This window comes from Hirundo rustica, chromosome 5, assembly GCF_015227805.2.
Source record: "Hirundo rustica isolate bHirRus1 chromosome 5, bHirRus1.pri.v3, whole genome shotgun sequence".
Lineage (NCBI taxonomy): Eukaryota > Metazoa > Chordata > Aves > Passeriformes > Hirundinidae > Hirundo > Hirundo rustica.
The window spans coordinates 56137662-56159352 of record NC_053454.1 but is presented as its reverse complement, the minus strand read 5'-3'; the positions used below and the strand labels follow the sequence as shown (position 1 = coordinate 56159352).

At 47.2% G+C, this 21691-nt stretch overlaps 3 protein-coding genes across 14 annotated transcripts in view; 2 read left to right on the top strand and 1 right to left on the bottom strand.

Moving 5' to 3' along the window:
- Positions 1–12090, top strand: part of LIN54 (lin-54 DREAM MuvB core complex component) — a 36470-nt gene extending 24380 nt beyond the window's left edge. For 4 of the 8 annotated variants that reach the window (XM_058420548.1, XM_058420549.1, XM_058420550.1 and 1 more), the window contains exons 4-14: positions 192–337; positions 1766–1924; positions 4175–4391; positions 5100–5173; positions 5327–5524; positions 6442–6533; positions 7751–7822; positions 10122–10224; positions 10418–10555; positions 11277–11479; positions 11796–12090. In XM_058420548.1, coding sequence (XP_058276531.1) covers positions 192–337; positions 1766–1924; positions 4175–4391; positions 5100–5173; positions 5327–5524; positions 6442–6533; positions 7751–7822; positions 10122–10224; positions 10418–10555; positions 11277–11479; positions 11796–11997 — 1604 coding nt within the window. In that variant the 3' untranslated portion in view covers positions 11998–12090. The remainder of the gene's footprint in view (positions 1–191; positions 338–1765; positions 1925–4174; positions 4392–5099; positions 5174–5326; positions 5525–6441; positions 6534–7750; positions 7823–10121; positions 10225–10417; positions 10556–11276; positions 11480–11795) is intronic. The other 4 variants (XM_040064001.2, XM_040064003.2, XM_058420551.1 and 1 more) reach the window with 3 other exon arrangements.
- Positions 12091–14436: 2346 nt separating this feature from the next.
- Positions 14437–19479, bottom strand: THAP9 (THAP domain containing 9). The gene is made up of 5 exons (XM_040065395.1): positions 19400–19479; positions 19115–19310; positions 18749–19028; positions 18334–18484; positions 14437–18043 (listed from the first exon to the last, which is right to left on the bottom strand). The coding sequence occupies exons 1-5, from the start codon at positions 19477–19479 to the stop codon at positions 16114–16116; spliced, it is 2637 nt and encodes an 878-aa protein (XP_039921329.1). The 3' UTR covers positions 14437–16113.
- An 808-nt stretch (positions 19480–20287) lies between these two features.
- Positions 20288–21691, top strand: part of SEC31A (SEC31 homolog A, COPII coat complex component) — a 39173-nt gene continuing 37769 nt past the window's right edge. For 4 of the 5 annotated variants that reach the window (XM_040063660.2, XM_040063659.2, XM_040063658.2 and 1 more), the window contains exons 1-3: positions 20289–20402; positions 20944–21026; positions 21555–21678. In XM_040063660.2, coding sequence (XP_039919594.1) covers positions 20948–21026; positions 21555–21678 — 203 coding nt within the window. In that variant the 5' untranslated portion in view covers positions 20289–20402; positions 20944–20947. Of the gene's footprint in view, positions 20403–20943; positions 21027–21554; positions 21679–21691 lie in introns of all 5 variants that reach the window. The other variant, XM_058420819.1, reaches the window with a different exon arrangement.

Below are 21691 nucleotides of genomic sequence, written 5' to 3'. Positions count from 1 at the left end.
GTCTTCTTGTTTGTAATAATAGCAATTATTTTCTTCTTTGTTGCTAAATCTAAAGAATGCCAGTGTCCTTCCTGTCAGGTGGTACACTCTCAGAAGTAGGAATAAATTGCACAAGTAGCAGGGAAAACTTTGCTTTAAAAGTTACTGTGACCAGGGATAACTGGAGCTGATGGTGTCTTCGTTGTTTATAGGTAGGGTTTTTTCACAGTCTGCCCCAGGGACACCACCAAAGACAATAACGATCTCTGAGAGCGGAGTCATTGGATCATCTTTGAGTACAGCAACACAACAGACACCGAATAAAATAGCTATCTCACCACTCAAATCCCCCAATAAGGTAAGGACCTGTTCTGGCTGCAGCCTTCTATCCCCTCCTGCACAGTGGTCTGAATGGAGCTCTCTGTGTCTTTGCTACAGGCTCTTTATTATCTCTCCAGAGATAATAAACGTATCTCTAGAGTCCATAAAAATATCTCCAGAGTCTCCATTTTGCATCACAATGCTCTGTGGTAATGCCCTAAGTTAGATTTTTTTCAACTGGCTCCCCTAGTGTGGTTTAAGTATAGTTTCCCATTCCTGCCATTTCTTGCCATTCCATAAGCATTCATTCTGAGAGCAGCTGTTCCCTCTTAGCTGAGCACTCAAACTATTTTTAATGCCTTCATAAAATGTCAACAGGCTGTTTAAGAGGAGACCTCAATAATATTAATAGGTCTGCACTTCTTAACCATTGCCTGCTGCTGCACAGGCAATTTAGTCTTCCCTGATCACGTCTGAAGTGAGTGAGATTTGCAGTGGTCCTTGACAAACACAGAGCTGGAGATTGGCACAGGTCAAGGTGACACTTTGCTTCAGATTTGATAATTGTCTTGCGAAGAGGAATGTTGCTGGGGAAAGGGAGGTAGGGGGACAAGATACACAGTGCGGGCAAGCTAAATATCATGTATAAAAAGCAAAGTAAGAATAAAGAATTCTTTCAGCTTGGCTGTGCTTTAGTGATGTAACGTTATACAGATGGAGTAAAAGACTTGTGTTTGACGATTATTAGTAAGAGAAGCACCATAAAGAAGAAGTTAATTTTTATTCTAAAGTTACTTTTTTAAGCTAGGAGTGAGTGTGAAAAGACTCTTTAGGGTAACATCTTGAACTTACAGTAGATAAGTAATTCTAAGTATTTGATTTTTCTTACAACATTTTAGAACAAAAAGTAGAATACCAGCCTTGGAAGGGGTTATGTAGAAGTGTTCAAACACTGCACTCTGCAGAAATATTGTCAGAAGACTCTTTCTTTGTGGGAAACTGCAGTGTAGATTTGAAAGTACTGGTGTTCCTATACTTTGACTGAATTAGTAGTGTGAGGTGAGAATTTTCTTTTCTTTTGAACAGGTTTTCTTTAACATTCCTATTTGTGATGAAATAGTCATTGTACCAATTATAACGCTTTTATTTAGAAGATCCCTCTCGGCAATGCTCAGGCTTCAGTGGGATAATTTCCTTAAAAAAACCCCAACAAAACAAATGAAAAGACAACCCCTCACTCCCACCTAGATGCTGTGCTGGAAACCAGTGATGCCTTCAAGTTCCTAAGGGCTCTGCTTGCTGTTGTTACAGCTGGACTCGAGTGAGTTGTGGTTAAATGCAGCGCTCTTGTTCACAGAAAGGGCTCTGTTCTGGTGGAGAGCTGTACTGTCCTGAGGAGGGGAATGTATATGTACAGGGTCCTGTATCCTGCACAGGGCTTTAAACTGCTTTTTGTTTTGCCAAGCAGCTAACAGTGGTGTCAGTGGCCTCCCAGCCTCCCAGCTCCCCCCAGAAGACGGTGGGCGTCCCACTGAATGTAGCGTTAGGACAGCAGATCCTCACAGTGCAGCAGTCAGCACCCTCCTCCCCTGGGAAGGCTATAGTCAACCACACAACCACCCAGGTACAGACTGACTTTCCTTTGTCTTCTGGTGTGTCTGTGTCATTGCTTGCTGGAAACTGGACTGTTGGACCACGGGTTGGCAGCGGTCAGTCCGACGGTGTTCTTGGAATGGTGCTTAGGGATTGGCAGAAGTATTGCCCCAAGGACCGTATACTTCTTCGGTTGAGGGGTGCAAACCATTGCAAGCCCATGTGAGGGCATGCTGTTAGAAAGCAGCTTTCCAACCTGGAAAGCCCCACTTGGTGCAAATTCTTGTTTCTGTGTACTCAATCTCCCAAGTCACCTGAAGAACTCTGTGACACGAGGAGGAGTTCTTTGGGTGGTTCTCTCTTCTGCCACTGCCTAGGGCTGCTTTCCAGGTATTTCTAAGGTTCGCAGCAGTGGAGTTCATAGTCCTGCTGTAGAGGTCTGGGCTGAAACTTACAGAACCAGAAATTATTTATTTCCTATGTCTGATTTCTAGAAAAACGGGGTTTTCCGTAATGGCTTTTATAGTTTTGAGTTAATTAATCGCAAGACAAAACTGACCTTTCTTACAAATGACAGTTTTAGCTGTTTTCCTCTTTTGTGGTCTTAGGTAAAAATTTTGCTATCATAATATCTGTACTCTTGTTGTGGTAAACATGAAGGGATGTGTATGGGTGTAAATATATCCAGAGTATGGATACAGCTGGGAGTGGACACGCATGTAAAGCATGAGACCAGAGACTCAGACAGATTTTCCCAGTCTTATCTTACTGATACAGGAGATAATTGGAATGCTGATATGGGAGTATGGGCACCATAGAGATTGGAAATTTGTTTCCCCCAGGGAAAACTGTCTTTTGAACTAAGTGTTAAAAGGTTAAGTCTCTCTAATGCAAGCACCCTAAGTGAGAAAATGGAGATGTCTGTGGGAGTTCTGATGCAAAGCTATCTGACACAACACAAGGGCTTCACCTGTCTTCACGGGGCTCAAGAACATGCCTTTAGAAGAACTGTCCCTTGAATTTTACAATTTTCCCTGTTGTCCTTGGATAGCAGCCACTCATTTGTGTGCTAGAGAGAACTGGTCTCCCTTTGAAGATGTCCGTGACTGTGCTTGCACATAGTGCTAGTTTTGATGCTTGTTAAGGTTTCAGTGTCTTAAGAAAAATAAAAAATCCTAAGAAAACAATTTGCACACATTTTACTAGAAAAATGACCCTTTTAGAAGACCAGGGTTGTATTTCTTGTAAAATGTGTATAAATTGAAATTTCATTTGTGTGGTTGCCGAAAGCTGGGCAGCTGGGAAAATGTTCTCATAAGAATTCACATCATGCTGCCAACCAAATGTAATACTTAAACTTGTGTCAAGGACAATATGCTTAATAGCAAAGGCAAAAGATACCGAGAATAAAAAGCTGAGCTCTAAAAAAAGTTAAATGGAAGGAAAAAAAGGAAGAAATCAAGGGTTTGAGGTTGAACAAGTCTGGGGAAAGAGGCTGTTATCAAACAAGTAGTCATATGAATGTATAAATGAAAACTTTCTTGTTAATAGTTTGTAGTTTGAGAGAAGTTGGAATGATGAACTTTTGCAAATTCCAGGTATACTGTTACTCCAGCTGTAAGGTAGCACAGGTCTGCTGAGCTCCCTTTCTTTCAGCATTTAGCCTTTTTTCTTAATGAATTTGTTTTGCTACTCCTCATTGTTCTTGCTTCTTTCATTTCTCAGCTTGTACTCTTTCTAATGTCCATCAGTTTATGGATTCTGTTCCCTTTTCCTCTCAAGAGTTGCACAGTGATTGCTGTGGATTAATCACAATCTTAACAGGACGTATCTGTACACACACAGATACGTTATGTTGCAGTCCAGCACAAACTGTTCCACAAGTTCTTACCATGTGCTTTTAATAGTCGACATATTTCTATTTGGTTGTTTGATTGTGGAAAACAAACCAAGCCATGTTATCTGTAGTCACCTGAAATAGTTTTGGCAGATGTTGGATCTTGTGAAGTGGACTGAGTCACCCTACTCATGTAAATACAGTTTATTCTGGTGTTTGGTGTAGAGCATTGAAAATGGAACTGAGTTTACTCTGAGCTGTTGGGAGGCATTTAATCCCTTTGCACCTCTTCTACTTTCGAAAGCAAAAAGGGGCTAATTGTCTTCCCTCTCAAGGGTAAAAATGTATGCTAGAGTTGCTCGCTAACAAATTGAGAAATAAACATGCTGATGTTCTTTCTGCCTTTGTACAAGTAACTTCATGCTGTCTGTGTTGGCTTAACAGGCTGTGAAATCAGCAGTGCAGACCATTACTGTAGGAGGAGTGGGTACATCTCAATTTAAGACAATTATTCCCTTGGCAACTGCACCCAATGTTCAGCAGATTCAGGTACCTGGAAGCAAGTTCCATTATGTCAGACTCGTTACTGCCACAACAGCCAGTAGTTCAACCCAATCTGCCAGTCAAAATCCCAGTACGAATACTCAGCCTCTGCAACAGGGTAAGTGCTGGTGGTAACATATTGTCTGAAGCCTCTGTTGGGTTTTTCTTTCGTGTTTTTTCTGTAATGATTAAAATATATACATAACAGAGATCTGTGAGGACTGCCAGATGTATTTGGTTTTGTGGTAAGACTTCCAAAAATTCCATATTCTGCTGCTACCTCTGGCTGTATGTGAAAATGCTCCTTTGTGTCAAAATGCTCTGTAGTTGGGCCTGAATCCTGGGAGCATTTAGGTTGCTTTTCCCTAGTTTACCAGATCTGTGGGTGGTTCATGGCCTCTCCCATGTCCTCTACATGAAGAGTGTGAAGGCAGGACAGCCCACAAGCATATTGCCAATACTCTTGTAACATGAAGATCCTTCCATGTAAATTGCTTTAGAAGTGTCAGATGTTTTTGCTGGTTTCTGTCCGTGCTTTCCAGAGCAGTGATGGAATGAAAGAATTCAGAGGGAAAAGAAATAAAAGGGAAATCCAGTGTCCAGAGGAGGTCTGCACCCTGGCTGTTTTTTTAAGCCATTGCTGTGAAATGTGTGCACACGCTCTTGGGCCAAACACCTGTTTACAAAGGTGTTTTCTAGACCCAAGTGTTGCATGAGTTACAGTGTTCAGTACCTCTGTGTTCTGGACTTGTGGATGTCTGAAGGGCTGAACCGTGGACTTGGAGTGACTAACACGCATTCATATGATGTTCTTTCTTGACACCAGCAAAGCCCGTGGTGGTGAACACGACCCCAGTGCGTATGTCAGTTCCCATAGTGCCAGCACAGACTGTGAAACAGGTGAGCGTAGTTTAAGTCACGTAATGTTCCTGACCTGTTTTGGCTGGACAGCAAAAGAGTCTGCTTCCAGCTCTGTAAAGAAATGTTCTGCTGATAAAAGTGTGTTCTGAATGACTGAAACACTGATTTCATAAAGAGCTCTTTTCTCTCCAGGTGGTGCCCAAACCAATCAACTCAACTTCACAAATAGTCACTACTAGTCAGCCCCAGCAAAGACTTATCATGCCAGCCACTCCACTGCCACAGATCCAGCCCAACCTCACCAACCTCCCCCCAGGCACTGTGCTGGCCCCAGCCCCTGGCACGGGAAATGTTGGCTACGCAGTCCTTCCAGCTCAGTACGTCACACAGGTATGGCCTTTCCCAGAGATGGTTGAGCAAATGCTGCTCTTGTGGAACATTCTGCCTTTCTCTTAAAGGTTCCTGCTCTATGACTGTCACCTGACACTGAGGTTTCTTTTAGGGACCCTTTGCAGAATAACGATGGCACTTAATTGCGATCACAGTTGCAATTAAAGTTTTGTTTTCTCAACAGGAGTTTTTACTAGCATAATAGCACAACATTTCTATAAGCAGAATCAGTGTACTACAGATTTGAGTAGCATAGTGCAGAATTTATAATGCCAGTTTACTCAAGTCACCTAGATCTCAACTTGGAATTTGTAACCACCTATAGACCCTCTGCCTGTTTGGGTCAGATCTTGATACACAGTTTGTTTCATCACGTTAACAATCATGACCTAAACTCGAAAACCATATGAAAGACAAGTCACTTGGAAGAAGCAGGTGCCAGTGGAGGTGACTCTGGCCACTGGAGGTCACAGGGCTCAGTGTCCAGCAGCAGTTTCAGTCCAGGACTTGGAACAGCTCGATTTTATAACTGCTCTATGTGCTGTACACTCCCCTGTTCCCTGATAGTCGGCACCACTAATTCGTGCAGGAAGTGATTCTGCTCTATCGGGGAAAATAAACATGTTTTTAGGACAGAAACTGTTTATGGTCTGAACATTTCTGTGTGTTATCCCTGCCATCTGTGTGGATCTAGACACTGTAATAGACAACAAAAAATATAAACGAAACCACTATTTTTATGCTAAGTATGGAGGCAGGAAGTTGCCACCTGGTCCAAGTTCTATAAGCATCTAAAAGTGTTGTTAGAAGCAAGTTGTTTATATAGCAGTATCTGGAAAGCTAATTTAAAAACTAGCAATACATCCTCTTGTGTATAATTTCTTTCCTGTCAGGCATTAACCTTTTTGTTTTGTTAGTTACAGCAGTCATCCTATGTATCCATAGCGAGCAACACTGGCTTCACAGGGACATCCAGTGTCCAGTCCCAGGCACGGCTGCCATTTAACGGGTAAGAGTTTTGAAAAAAAAAAAAAATCCCAGAACCTGTAGAATACTTGAATAAGCATGAGGAGTTTGGTTTGGGGAATTCTCCAAGACACTCACATGTGCTGTGGTGTGGTGTGGTTGTTACCTCTGGCTGAAGGATGTGGGTCTCTCTGACATTTGAGCCAGTTTCTTGACCAAAGCTGTGTTTCCCTTTCTGTTATTTGAACTTATGTAGCAGAAAGTTGACCTGAAAACTCCCTGTTGCTTGTTTTTTATTTGCAACAGCAGCTGTGAGCTACAGGCCTCAACTGTTTCTCAACATTGCTGCAAAGAAGTTCTGGACAATATGTAAGCTAGATGCTTAACACATGCAGAAATTCAGGCAAACAGCAAAATGGATCCTTAAAGGAGGTTTTGGGTTTTTTCAGTCTTCCATTTTTCCTTTAAGGATGAAAAAAACCCAGCTGATTTATATTATTTTCCCTTTGTCAATCCAGCAGGCTTAGCTGTTCTGCACAGTCCTTTTGTGTTACTGTTTGCTGGAAATTGTGAACATGAAGGTGCTTTTTGTTGCTGCAACCTCAACTGATGCAAACTAATCCCAAATCCAGATGCAGCTATTCAAATGAAGGGGTTTGATTTAATCTCCCTGGTATTACGTGCAGAAATTGCTGGATAGGGATGGAGCAAATCTCATCAGAAGCGATTACTGTCACAAAATCCAAGTTTTAGGAGCAGAGACATTCAAGACTGTCTATTATAAAATTTATCTGAAAATTAAATACCATGGTTTGGCTTGCTTTCCCATTATTCCAGAGGGGGTATTTCTTGTTTTCTGGGATTTTTTTAAATTCCAAGCAGAACAAAAGAAAAGGCACCATCATGTTGTTTGAATTTTGGCTGGATCTGATCCCACTGCACTTGAAGGGATTCTGGGGAAGGTTTCCCTGACTCCAGTTTTTTAGTTATGCTTCCTCTAGCTTTAAAGCCTAATTTCTACTTCAGGCATGCATCCAAATTTGCAGCAAATAATCCATCTCTTTCTGGGTTGGAAAGGCACTATTTATAATTATTATATATAGTTACTTAAACACAGACAGTGACAGCCAAAAACCTAATGCAAGGTTATAAAGAATATAAAGGATTATAAGGAATATAAAGATTTTTTTTAAGTTTTTATTATAAAAAATAAACTGATAAAAACTGTGTGTGTATATAAATGCTCTTTCCCCCCCACAGAATAATTTCTTCTGAGTCTGCAAACCGCCCCAGGAAGCCTTGCAATTGTACTAAGTCCCTGTGTTTGAAATTGTAAGTATAGCTTGGTACAGTTCATGTCTTTTAAGCCTCATTTTTAACATCCCAAATGTGCCCCAAGTATCAGAATATAATGGTTTTAAGTATGTCAGAATTTTTATGTCTAGATGCTGATTTAAGGTGGATATCGGTGATGTTGCAGAGCCTGTGTAATTTTGCAGCTCCTGTGAGCTATATGGACCCCATAACATTTAAAGATATCCAGTTTTGCATCATATGCCTTATTGCATGGTGGAGCCAATTCCACTCAGCAGCTCTGGTTGCCTTGTTGGTACCATGAGCGAAATGGTAGCTCATGGTATCATTTGTGAAGTGCGTCAGTAATACCGTGCTGGACCAAATACTTCAGTATTTGATGTATATTTTATTAAAGGATTGAATAGACAAGTGATTCTTCCCCGATAGGTCTGCCTCTTGCTCATCCATGAGTTATTTTGCTGTTCCATTCCATGTATTTGTAAGAATTTGACACAAAAGCATCTGGAGCTGAGGAGAGTTTTCACCTTGAGGCAAAGTCAGTTTACTAATATTCTTGGGACAGGAATGGGAGGAGATACTAAAATTAATCAGTGGTTCCCTGAATCCTAGACAATGAAGAGGAAATCAGGGGTGTGGTACTCGAAGGGGAAGTAATGCAATGGCATCTGAACCCAATTAAGAAGTGTGTTTAAACTTTTAAGCCTGGCTGTCCTTTTGTGTAGTGCACCCTCCTTTATGGGGAGGTGTGTCCTGTGTTTCCCAGTCTCAGACTTGTCTGTTGCCTAGGAGGGAGATGTGTAGCTGTTTTTCAGGTTTTTTACATACATGACTGACCTCACAGTGCCCAATGTATGTTAGATGTGGAGGGATTCAGGTTTTGGTGCCTAAATGCCCCAGAAATTCTGGGAGCATCACTGGGAATACTCTGTGCCTTCAGAATGCTGTTAGGAAATAAACCGTTCTTCTAAATTACTGATGTTATGTGTTCCGGGCATTGGTGCAGAGCAAGTGGTTAATTCACTCTAGCACAGGTGTTTTCTCACTAGTAAAACTATTTTTCTGTCTGGAGGGGAGCTTATTTTTTTCCCAAATGCTCATGTAAGGTAGGCACATAACTGAGTTGACTTCTTAGTAGAATAGGCTATTTGCTCACTTAAGTTCTGCATTGATACTGGCATTAGGTTTTTTTTTTGAAACCAGGACTAGTCTACCACTGAATTTTTAAAAAGGAGAGCTATTACAGGTTGTAAAAGCTTTTTGATTTAGTTTGTCCCTGGGACCATTCAAGATGCTTAAAATCTCCAAAATCCAATTCAGCCTGATGAAGGGTTGCAGTGGGCTCCAGGGCAACCCTAATCTAATCTATGTAGTGCTAGGCTGGGCAAGCTGCAGAAAGCCAGTTCAGCAGTGGGCTTAGGCTCCAAAAACTGACCATACACCCCCAGCAGGATTTGATAAACAAGTGAAGAGGATCAGCAGTTTTTAGCTATTACCTGGAGGTGGTCCTGGAAGCCTTGAAACGTGTCAGAGTTTGTTGTGGCCTAAAGCCACGTTTGAGCTGGGGATGAAAGTGGTATTTCCATGTATCAGACCTGTGAGTCTGTGCATTGGTGAGATGTTGTTTTTTGATGAGAGGTACATAAGAGGCATGGCGATGTGATTGGCTTTCCCTGTCCACGTTTTGCTGCTTTGTGTTCATATATTTGTCCCTTTTTAAAGTCAGCTTTATCCTCATTCAGATCCTTCCCCTGGTTACCTTGTGCTTCAAAGCCTCTGAGATGTAGCAATTGTTACTCCTTTTCTATTCTTCCACCCCACCTTAAGGGCAAAACTAACAACAACAACAAAAAAGCTCCTTGCTGGGTTAGTTTGCCTGTTATGTGTCGCTCCAATTGCTTGCCTTTTGTTTTGGCTGTGTGAGGGTTCTTGAGGGCTGACTTGGACTGACTCTGTCAGGAGCTGGCTGTGAGGTGGTTGCAACAAATTGATCCTCAATTTGTGGGTGACCGAAGAGTCACTCCTGGAAAAAGTCTCATTAGCTTCTCTTGCTGCTTGGGGGACCTGGGCTATGCGATGAGCTCAGGTGGGCACCCTTGAGCTCCAGCTGTGCCTTTAGCCTGCAGCTGGACTTGCACTAGAGGGTTTTGGCTCTGCAGTGAGGCTGGTACTGCTTGTACATGTGGAGTTGAGCATAGGGGGACCTTTACCTGTACTGATGCCAGAGTAGGAACTTCTGCTACTGCTGTGTGAGTCCATACTCACACACAATGTAATGGCCAATGTTTACAAATGCCTTTTGCATCTTCTGTTTCAGGTATTGTGACTGTTTTGCAAATGGTGAATTCTGCAATAACTGCAACTGTACAAATTGTTATAACAACCTGGACCATGAAAATGATAGGCAAAAAGCAATAAAGGTGAGGGCCCTCTTCACCTGCCCCCTGGGATCAAAGTCATTTAGCTTCTTTTTTCTGAAGCTCCAGAGCGGGGCAGAGTGGGTGTATAATGCCCTGATCTCCTCCCACATGTGCAAGGCTTAAGTTCTTTTATTGCACCTCTAAATTCTGCTCCCTGCATGCAATGACTGACCCTTTGGGTCTGCCTTGACAGGCCTGCCTCGACAGAAACCCTGAAGCCTTCAAGCCCAAAATAGGGAAAGGAAAGGAAGGAGAATCGGATCGGAGGCACAGCAAAGGGTGTAACTGTAAACGCTCGGGATGTCTCAAAAACTACTGCGAGTGTTATGAGGTACGAAGTATCATCTCATTTGAAAAATAGTAGCCTTTTCCCTCTAGTGTAGTGACTTCTCTCATTTGCTTTGCCTCTTCCTTGTATTGCTATAATGTTTCTGTTTGTTTCCATTTCGATAATGTTACCTCTTCTGCCAGCAGTTTGCGCATAGAAAGCCATGCAGGTGGAAAAATTGGTCGCTACTGTTCTGTACTTTTAATTTTAAACAATTTAGTGACTTTGAACTTAGGCTTGGATTTGTTCTTTACTGAATAGCACCATTTCCTAAAGAAATCTACTGCACCAAGTCCCTAGGAGGAGTTGAAACAGCATTCCACAGATGCGGTAGAATGTGTCTGTGGAATTCAAAAGCAAAAGTTGTTGTTACTTCATCTGCTAACTGATAAGTCTGTGGATGTAGAGAGACAGTGTAGACTGACCTTTCACAAAACTCAGCTGTTTAAATTCCACTGGAAACTGGATGTCGATGAAGAAAGGGATGAGTGGGAAACCACTTATTTACATTCTGTGCTCTATGATTCTATGATTTGATTCGAGTATACATTGTGGGAAGACATCTCAACTCGAGGTAAGAATTTAGAGATAGGACTGCTACTTGGGAGTTTGTTCTAGTGGTCAGTTGGTAAGTGATGAAACTAAGATCTCCTTTTTGTTGTGGTTTCTCATAAGGGGAGTCAAACTTGCAACAGGTTTCTTATGTTTTGTTTGTTTCTTTCAGGCAAAAATCATGTGTTCTTCCATATGCAAATGCATTGGCTGTAAAAATTTTGAAGAAAGCCCGGAGCGAAAGACATTGATGCATTTAGCAGATGCTGCAGAGGTCAGGGTCCAGCAGCAGACTGCTGCAAAGACCAAGTTATCTTCCCAGATCTCAGACTTGCTGACAAGGCCGGCACCAGCACTCAGCAGTGGTGGTGGGAAGTAAGTTGATGCTGCACCCTCTTTGTTTCTAACGTGGGTTTTTGATGTGTGTGACAGGTCCCTGTCATCTCTGAGCCATGTAAGCTGTAGAGGTGACAGCAGTCAGGTGAATGGAACATTTTGTTCCTGTAACAGTAGAGATTCTGACCCACCAGTTCATTTGGCTGTTAACTGAGGCTTATTCACTGTCCAAAGGCTCTTGGAAGCAATGGAACAGATGAGATTTCATCAGTCCTCGAACTAAAAAGTTGCCAGCCCTGGAGTTAGGTGCCTTGTGTGTTTTTGCAGACACTAAGTGGATGTTTCTTTGTTTCAGGCTGCCCTTTACATTTGTCACCAAGGAGGTGGCCGATGCAACCTGTGAATGCCTCCTGGCACAGGCAGAGCAAGCGGAGAAGACGGGCAAGTCCAAAGCTGCAGCAGAGCGCATGATCCTGGAGGAGTTTGGACGCTGCCTGATGAGGGTCATCAGCTCTGCAGGGAAGTCCAAAGGTGACCCCTGTGCCATGAACTGCTGACTCGTGCACATGAGCCACAACGAAGCGGACTGAACAGAACACTTAAGGCACAGGGACACTTTGGTTTTGCGTAAAGGATTTAATAATATTTGTTAACTTGGTGCTTGTTGTAAATTGACCCATGCAAGATTGAAACAAGAAATTCTTTTGTAATAAGATGTAGAGCCTTTTAAATCTTAGCTAAATCTTCTACGTAAGACAATGCCTAAAGGTCAGTTCTTCTTCCCGATGTACAGCTTTTACCCTGGGTTTCTTAAAAATTAGATGTGTTCTCCCCTTTCCCCCAGAATAATTGCTGAAGGGCATATATAAATTATTATAATATATATTATTTACAGTGTATGGATTTGCATCAATGTGCATACAGGAAAACACAGGTGATGTCAACAGCCAGGTCGTGCTTTTGCTGACAGGCCTGTAATATGGTGTATCCAAGATAATTCTGAAAGGAAGGATGTAGAAATAAGCATCTAAATGGAATTGGATTTAGGACTTGACACAGCATGTCGCTTTAGTGCACGGAGCACTGTGAGATACAGAGGGGTTGGTTGCAGATTTAGCACTGAGCAAGTCATGGAGAATGTTTCTGGAGCGGGGCCCAAGGAGTGTGGAGGCCAATGCCATTGTGGGGCATTTTTGACAGGAATGGGGCAGAGTGCTCAGCTGGAATTTGAAGGCTAAGACAGCGGCCTGTCCTCAGAAGTGAGGAAGAGCGGCCGCACCACAGTGCCTGACTGTCTGCCCAGTGTAGTGTTACCCAAGGGTGTAGCAGAATAATGCTGTGGTTTAGGTGAAGCTTGGTTTTTCAGAGGTCTGCAGCAGCCTAATCCCTCACTGGAAGTAGGGCTGTGCAGTCTGTTGTGTTTTCTAGGATCAAGCTGTAACCCTGGAAAAGTGTTTAGGCCTGAGAAGCTGAAGTCATGGGAGATGACAATCTGCATCTGAATCAACTTGCAAATGCAGGTAGGGATCATGTTCAGCCTGGCTGTGAGTGTTCAGGATGCTGCTTCTCTCCGTGCTGGCAATTTACTTGGCATAAGGGCTCTTTTAGGGTTGTTTAGAATAATTGTGAGAGCTGTGATGAGAGAAAGTACTAGCACAGAATCAGGATTGCTACAAAAACAGACACAGATCCTTTTACACTAAATGGGGAGCGATCAGATATTACTGGGTATAGACTAAGGCAGGGGATTTTTTTCAGTATTTGTTATAGGCAATCTCAGATCACATTTTTGATAGTGGGACACATTTGCAGAATTAACCTGGTGGGTTACTTACCTATCATGAACATCCATTAACCATGTTTAATCACAGACATTGTTATTATCTGTCTCACTGCAGCCTGAACTAGCTACGTTTTTTCCAAAAGGGATTTTGTATTCCTTCTATAAAATTGTAAATATAAAGAAATGCAGGGCCAGGCTGGGGAGAGGTAGGGGTTAGGCACACCAGCAGCAGAGATATGTGCCTCTGTGTGTGAAGGCAGTAGGGTGGGAGGATGCTTCGCCTCCCAGCCCTGTGCACAGAGCAGAAGGCCCTTGACCCTTCTCTGGTGCCTCCTTGAAATGCCTGGGAGGTAGCCAGCTGCAGTGGTGGGCCCACAGACCAGGTCTGACCTGCCAGTCACTGTCTGAAAGGCTCTGTCTGGTAACGATAAATGAATAGCAATGTTTGTGCAAATCTCTGAAAAGGGAATCCACCTCTCCTGCAAGTAAATGCCACATTTTTTCACGATTAGGACTTGGATTTACTAAAAAATCAGTGCTGTAACTTTACCTGTAGATAGTGCGGATATTCCGTTCCCTTCTAGTGACATAATATAGTCTGTCCAGTAAGATTTGTATAAATGTAAATTAGTGTAAGTGAATAAAGTAATACCTACTTACGTTATTTTTCAAACAGATTGCAATATGCCTTTTGTTTAGATTTCAATCTGTGTTAATTTTGTATATATTCAGTGTCTTACTCTAAATTGCACCTTTTGTGATGTGTATTTATATACAGTGTGCAAAAGCACTTGTGAAATTTAGATTACAGTTGTAATTATGTATGATGGCATTGCTGGAGAATATTTTGCTTGTAAAGACTTTGAAGGTGCAATCAAATGCTTTTAGTTCTTCTATTTTGTTTTGAACAAGCTTTCTCAAATATTAAGCTTGGATTCCTCTCTCCCTTCTCCCTGGTGTAGAGTGTATTCATTGGTTTTTGTACTTCCTTAGCCATTTGCATCAAACTGCTGGACAAGATTAACAGTCAAGTTCATCCAGTTACATTAAAAAATAATTGGGAATGGGGCAAGGGTTCATTTTATAGTTCTGTTTACATCCAAAAGTAGAAAATTAAATTTATATTTACAAGACCTATTCAAAGAATACACTTTTCTATATTGTACAAATAAAACAGTCAGATAAATCACAAAAAATAAACATTTATACTATTCTGTAAATATGATTTTGTTTTGCACTCCTTTGCTTCCACATTGACAAATATACACAGAAGATTTGTCACTGAAATATCAAAATAAATTGTTAACACTAGGTCCACTTCTGATGCAAGTTCTGGCTTGGATTTTCAGTGTGAGACCAAATGCTACCAGAGATAAATAAATATCCCTTGGTTATTGGTGTGCTGTCATGCACAGCAATCCATGGCACAGTTCATAACTGCTCCTCTTAGAGGTGGAGGCAGTGCAAGTGTTCCAACAATTCACGATTGCAACCAATCTGTCACTGGGATTTCAGCAGCAGTTTGCCAGTTGTCCTAAAAATCACATATAGAGGGGAGGGAATAGTTTCCTGCCAAGTCTTTTAGCTGGAAAATGTAGCTGGAATGGCTCCATGAACAGTGATGGCTTCAACGTGGTTTTTTGCATAGATATTTGGCTTGGGGGAAGAAAAGCCCAGAGGTTCTGGTTTGTTCCTCCCAGCAGTGATTGTACAAATTTGTGTGGTGCTGCTCTCAAAGCAGAGCTTGAGGGACTGAGTGCAGCAGAACTAAGGGAAGGAGGAGAAACCCAAACCAACCACGAACAGTTTTGTCAAGTCAGTGGTAGGCAGAATGGTACCTTTAATGTTATTACTGCCCTAGGATGTGGCAGATCACCATTTCTCCTCCCAGCTCCATCATGGATCTTGAAAGTGACTGAACAGCAGGTTTTGTGGGAATTAGTTGTCTTCCATCTCTGTGGAGGCAACCCCTGTTCTGCATGGTAAAGGGAAATCCCTTAGCAGCAGTTCTGCCAAACTTTGCTATTCCAGGTAAAGCACTGGAGGCAGCTTCCTTGCCATGGAAGTGAACTAACTGAAGAAGCCTGTCCTACGTGGTGGCACCAAAGCTATGGCTCAAGTGATCAGCAGAAACATTGAAAGGAGGGTGCCTTGTGCCCTGGGCTGCATGCCAGCTGGGAGGATGGGGCCACGAAATGGGAACTGAAATGCTTGCTCTGCTGCAGCACCCCCATGTATTCCTGCCTCTGGAGGAGAGTACTGGTGCTCCTGGATGCCACTGGACACAACAATCTGGTCACAGGCTCAGCACTGCTCCAGAGGATCTACACTTCACCAGCACCTTCAGCTGTTTGATGAGACATGGTGGAAAGATTAGAGCTTGTGTACAACTTTAGTGGCACTTTATTTTCACATCTTCATTTTCCTATTTAAGTAGAAGCTCTACCCCCAGCTTTTATAAAGCACATCTTTTTGGTGAAATCAAAGTGCTAGTGCATGTGATACCCCAGCAACCCCATCAACCATCAGTTTTCTTCTGGCAAGAACACTCACAGCACTAAAGCCACCAGCACTTCCAGGGACACTGCAATCTCCTACCACTGCCCCAGGCACCTCGAGCTCATCCTGACCTGCCCTGCAAGTTTCGTGAAAGAAGTGGCTGCTTTGTAGGAGTGCTAGAAGGAACAGGGAATTGGATAAACTTCCTTGCTTTGCTCAGATAAACTTTGGTTAGGAGGTTAGCAGTGGCCTGAAACACTACTGCTTATCAACACTATTTTTGCCAGCAGTGTTTCCTCATGTGTGTTGCCTAGGTGTGTCCAGCACTGAGCCTCAGCAAGGAACAGTGATCCTTGGAACCACAGAGTACCCAGTTAGACCATGTGTGGGTTTAGCTTGACTGACAGCTACCCAGTGGTGATGGAAACAAATGCTTTCCCTTCAGTCTCTTCAATGTGTGTCTGCTGCAAGGGTATTTCAAATTCAGGTGTTGGGCGGGGTTTTTTCTTATGTTTAAGTAACACCGTGTTATTTCCTTTACTAAGACTGTGTAGTGGTTGTTGATGCTCAGCTCCCCATCAAATAAATGGTTTGTGAGGGTGGGAAAGAGGAGGCTTTCTCCCAGAAGCTCCTGGAAGACTTTCTGTTCTAGAGACAAAGGCCACAGCTTGGTATTTTTGTTGGCACCTCCTACTTTGCCATATCGGCTTAGGACTTGTTCAGAAATGCTTGCTATGTGGAGCACACTGGCCGAGGGCAGACTCACACCACCTAACTTTTTTATGTAGAGCACTGACCTGTGTCTTAGCCTGCTCTCATCTGCCTCGAACAGAGAGGGAAGGCAGGCCTCACAGTGCAAGTCCAAGGCCAACTGTTCAGCCACCCAGCCAGCAGTGCAGGTGAGGCTCTGCGTGTACAGCGACAGATCTGTCAGCGCATTGCTCAGGGCAGAGCTGGGCAAAAGCAGGCCTGCACTGTAGGGGTACTCCGGGGCCAGAGTCCTCCCAGGAGCTGGGTGACACTGAGCACGAACGCTGCCCAGAGTCAGAGCTCTCCTCTGAGACAGGGATACGTCCCAGGGGCTGGCATTGCCGCTGCTGTGTGGTGAGCGGGGTGCCAGGCTGCAGCTGGCCAGCAGTTTGTGGTAAGCAGCCTGGAACACAGCGCAGGTGGGGCTGCCACTGCTGCCACAGGCCTGCTGCAGGGCCCTGAGAAACTGCTCCAGAGGGTCCAGGCTGAAGGCATGTGTGTGGAGGCGGCAGGCAGGAGTGCCTCCTGGACGTGGGTAGTTGGAGGAAAGCCACTTGAGGCTTTCAGCATTGAGCAAGAAGCTCAAAAATCCCAGTTTACGTTTGCTCGTAATAACGTATCTCCCCACAGAGTCTGTTAAGTTGACAAAGCAGCTCTTGGCTTCATCGAAGAGGTTGCTTATTTTGGTGTAATTTCCAGCTAGCAAAGGCTCCTTTCCGTAGGAACCTCTGCCATAAAACACATCGCACAGAGCGCTCATCAGACGCACAAACTTGACGGTCCCGCTGCAGTTCCGAAACGAGGCCAGGCCCAGCTTCTGGAGGTGCTCCAGTGCCTCAGCAGCGCCCTCGCTGAACAGCAGGGCAGCGAGGTTGACCTTCAGGTGGTAACTCCCTTTACTCCCAGCCCTGCCTGACTCAGGACTGCACAGCTCCAACACCCTCTGCTCCCGCAAAGCTGCCAGCTCCACCACATGCTGCCACCGCACGGTGTCACCCAGCCACTCCACCTTCTGGAAGCACTGCAGAGCATTCCTTATCAGCAGGAGGGCACGACAAACGTCAAAGAAGTACGCGACGCTGTGAGCGGAACCGGGCGGATGCTGGAAGGTGCACTGAATCCTTCTGGGATCTATCCTGATCCCCAAAGCTCTGGCAGTCTCAGCACCACGAGCACAGGCATCCGATGTCACAGCCAGGACCACGATCCCGATGTTGTTCAGCTTATTGATGGCCTGACGAAGGAGCTGAGCAAGGAAGTGGCCGGATGTGCTGTTCACCAAGAAATACCCAAGGGGAGCTGTCCAAGGGCTCGAGATGCCGACTGCCATGAGGATTATCGCTTCCGACGCCAGCGGCGCTTCGTCAGCATCAAGGATGCCTGCTCCCAAGTCAACAAAGCCCGTCAGCTGCTTGGTCTGTGGGTCCCACTCCTGCTGCTTCTGCAGGGACACGTCCTGCACCAGCACGGCGCAGTAGCGGTAGGCCTGATCCCCTCTCTCCACCTTTTCCTGAAGCCGGAGAAAAATGTCACTGCTGAAGCCTGCAGCGGTCTCATTATTACAGAGCCAGCTGGGGAAAAAAAGGGAGGATGTGATTAGAAGACGTGATTCTGGAAAAGTTGAAGCAACAGGCAGTGCTTTTTACCACTTAGGACACAGTCAGCCATGCCCAGAGCTGCAGAGCAGGCTGCGACATGCAGGGCACAGAAGGCATCGTCCGAGCTCCTTTTCTCCACCCTAGTGGTGGGAAGCCAAGGAAAATACTGACCATGCAGCTTCAGGACAGATCTGTTACACCTATTTCTACACGAGTACCTGGAAATACATTCTGAATGAACGAATGAGTAAATAAAAACTTGCTTTGTCAGGCTGTAAGGATGAGGGAGGGGAAGAATCTTCCGTAGGTATTCATAGGTCTTAATATGGTAGAGATGGAGAAGACAAGCAAATTGCCTCATTTCTGGCGAGTAGTCTGCCATCTGCCTCCAGCTGTGCAACTCTCGAGGCAAATCTGCTTAAGAAATCACAAAAGGTCAACTTTAGTGAAAAAAATAAACGGCTGGAAACTGAGGGATGCATGACACAAATGCACTGCAACAAGGCAACAAGGCAACACCGTGGCCTCTGGAACAACCCAGTCCTGAAGTCTGGCGTGAAGAGCAGGGCTCAGCAGTGATACCACTGTGCCTCGCCTCTTCCTTGGCACGGGTTAAGCAAAGACACGAAACCGGGGCGAGGGCGCACGCTCTGCCTCACCAAGCGTCCCCAGCAGTACCTGAAAACTGCGCCTGCAGCAAACTCACGATTTCCTCAGAAAGTTGCCGCTTCTCCGCCAGCTCCCTGAGGATGCTCGGCACGGTCCTGCGCCGGTGCGCGGGGCCGCATTTCCCGGCGGCCGGCGGCTGCTGCGGGTGCCGCGGGGCCTCCGCCGGCGGCTCTGCCGCCCGCTGTCCCTGCAGGCTGTAGTTGTGGTCCCCGGCGGGGGGACTGGGCAGCGGCTGCTTCAGCGCTCGCCCGGGGCTCCCGCTCCTCCTGCGGCCGGCGCCCGGCGGCTCCTGGCGGGGGAAGGAAAGGGGAGGTCACGGCACACGGCGGAACCCCCCGGGAGGGAGCGGGGAGCGCGCCCGGTACCCGCCCGCACCGAGGGGAGGAAGCGGGAGGGCACGGCCCCCCGCCGCAGCTTCCGCCGCAGCCCGTAGCGCTCGAAGTCGCCTTCGGCGAAGTGTCGGGAGCAGAGGATGGCGCCGGGGCCGGGCCGCCACGCCCGGTGGCTCCGCGGGTCCACGCGGTTCACGGCGCGGATCCACTCGCGGCGCTGTGCGGCGTCCACCGGGAACCTGCGGCAGAGGGAGACGGCGGGATGAGGGGACGGCGGGATGAAGGGATGAAGGGACGGCGGGTGCTCGGGCGGCCCGGGCGCACTCACTGGTGGAAGGAGATGCCGCGCTCGCGGCTCCGCCCGGTGTCGCGCACGGTGCAGCCCAGCGCGGAGCAGCTCCGCGTCATGGCGGCCCCGCGCGCGCCGCCGCCTGCCGCCGCGCGCGCGCCGCGGCGGGCCCGCCCATTGGCCGCCGCCGCCCGCGCGGCCCGTTCGCCGCCTCCCCATTGGTCGGTGGGCCCGCCGGACCGCGGCCTCATTGGGCGAGGCGGCGCGGCGGCGTCACCGCGGGACCGGGAGCGGACCGAGCCAACCGGGAGCGGCGGCGGCGGCGGGCGCAGCCAGTGGCGAGGGGCGATCCTCAGCGCCAATGGGAGCCGCGCCTCCCGCCCCTATTTATAGCGGGGCCGGCAGCGCCCGCCGTCTCTCCCGCTGCGCCGCGCCATGCGGTCAGCGCAGCGCCCGCCCCGCGCACGGCGTCTGCCCGCCGAGCGGCCGCGGAGCCCAGCGGCGCCGGGAAGCGGCAGCGGAGCTGTGCCCCGGCTGCCGTGAGGAGGTGGGTCCGGGGCAGCCGCACCCGGCTGTGGAAGCCGGCCGAGCTCCCCAGGGCTGTTCCCCCGCCCTGGGCTAGCCCCTGTCCCGTGATGAGCCTCACTGCTGTTCACATCATGAGCACGCCATGATTACTACCCTGGAGCTGAGGACAGGCGGCACGGCGGCCCCCGCGTTGCCGGCGCGCTGCGCCCCGGCTCCCCCCGGTTCCGGCGCCCCTAACCAGTCTCCCTTCTCCCCAGGGCCGATGGCTGCTTCCGCCCCGAGGGACACGGAGGACAGGCGCGGAAGGAGGCGGCCGCACATCCCCACACACACCCTCCCACCACCACCACCGCCCCCGTCGCTGCCCGCCGCTGCCCGTGCCGGCGAGGCGCGGCCCCGCCGCCGCCGCCCGGAAGCCGCGGGGCGCGCCCGGAAGGCGGTGGCGGCCGGGAGGCGGTGCCGGGGCTGCCACGTTGGAGCGGTCCGGGGACGGGTGAGCGCCGGGGACGCCGAGGTGAGGGCAGGGACGGCGAAATCCTCCGGTTTACAACTATTTTCCTGCGGTTCCTGTGGGAAACGGGGCGAGGGTGGCGGTGCCGCTGGCCTGGCGGGGTGCAGCCCGGGCGGGGGGAGCCCGAGGGGCTGAAACAGCACGCAGAAATGAGCGTGTTCGGCGGCACGGTCTGGGGAGGGTCTTCCCGGGCTGGGCTTGCCTCGTGGGTTAAGGCAGAAGAGCTGCTGTAGGGTGCTCGATGCCGTGGCGCTGCGAGGATTTTTCACAGCTGTTGAAGCTTTGCCCACGTTTTCCCGTGTTATGTTCCGCAGCCGGCAGTTTCCTCTACGTGTCAATGTTACTCTGCCAATGCAGAGTTATTCCTCCCCTCCCCCCGGGTTTCCTCTGGAAAGGATGGCTTGGTTGTCTGTCCGTGGGATATCTTTAGGAAAGCAGTCCCTCCGGCTGCTCCTGCCAAGTCCTAATGCGGCTCCTGGATCCGTGGCAGTGCAGTCGCACCATGCACCATTTAAGCATCACCTTTCCTGGTCTTACTTTTCAGCAAAATGAAGCTGAAGGAAATAGACCGTACTGCCATGCAGGCATGGAGCCCTGCCCAGCAGCACCCCATTTACCTGGCCACAGGTGAGTTTTCAGGGAAGCGTGTGCGAGCAGACCTCGGGCTTTGTGCAGTGGCTGCCATGAAAGGGCCATTATTGAAAGCTGTAGGAGATCCTCTGTGTCCTAAGGGCTGGAGTGGGGTATATGTTGTGGGGTTTGGAGTGGAGTTCTTGCATTGTGCTGATAAAAACATGCTTTGCATTTCCCAAGTGACAGCAAGCATCCTCCTCCTTTTGCCAGGGAAAGGCAACACTGATCCTAAGCACTAGTCAGTTGCAGCTCCTTTGTAACTTTGATCGTGTTCTGTGCATCACCAGGGAGAGGTACTTGCCCAAAGCTTTTCCTGCTCATACTCCTTCAGAAACACCCAAAGGGAGAACCATGGGGACGAGAGTTGTGTTGAACTACAACTAAGTAACAGAAACAGCAGCCTGACCCCATCTCAGGATCCTTTTTGGAAGGATGATGTTTTTGTTCCCCTTCTTGTGCTGCATTTGCAGTTACTGCTCTGTGTATCATGGCTTTCTCACTGCCAGACATGCTTCCTCACAGGTACATCAGCTCAGCAGCTGGATGCAACCTTCAGTACAAGTGCTTCTCTAGAAATATTTGAGTTGGACTTAGCAGATCCTTCACTGGATATGAAGAGCTGTGCCACGTTCTCCTCCTCACACAGGTAGGCAGTGTTG

What these genes read in the sequence shown, in the direction of transcription:
- THAP9 (XM_040065395.1), bottom strand. Translation starts at nt 19,479, where the DNA reads ATGACGCGGAGCTGCTCCGCGCTGGGCTGCACCGTGCGCGACACCGGG. An exon ending in CGCGGCATCTCCTTCCACCA is followed by an intron (nt 19,311 to 19,399) that starts GTGAGTGCGCCC and finishes CCTCTGCCGCAG; the next exon opens with GTTCCCGGTGGACGCCGCAC. An exon ending in CCTCCCGCTTCCTCCCCTCG is followed by an intron (nt 19,029 to 19,114) that starts GTGCGGGCGGGT and finishes TTCCCCCGCCAG; the next exon opens with GAGCCGCCGGGCGCCGGCCG.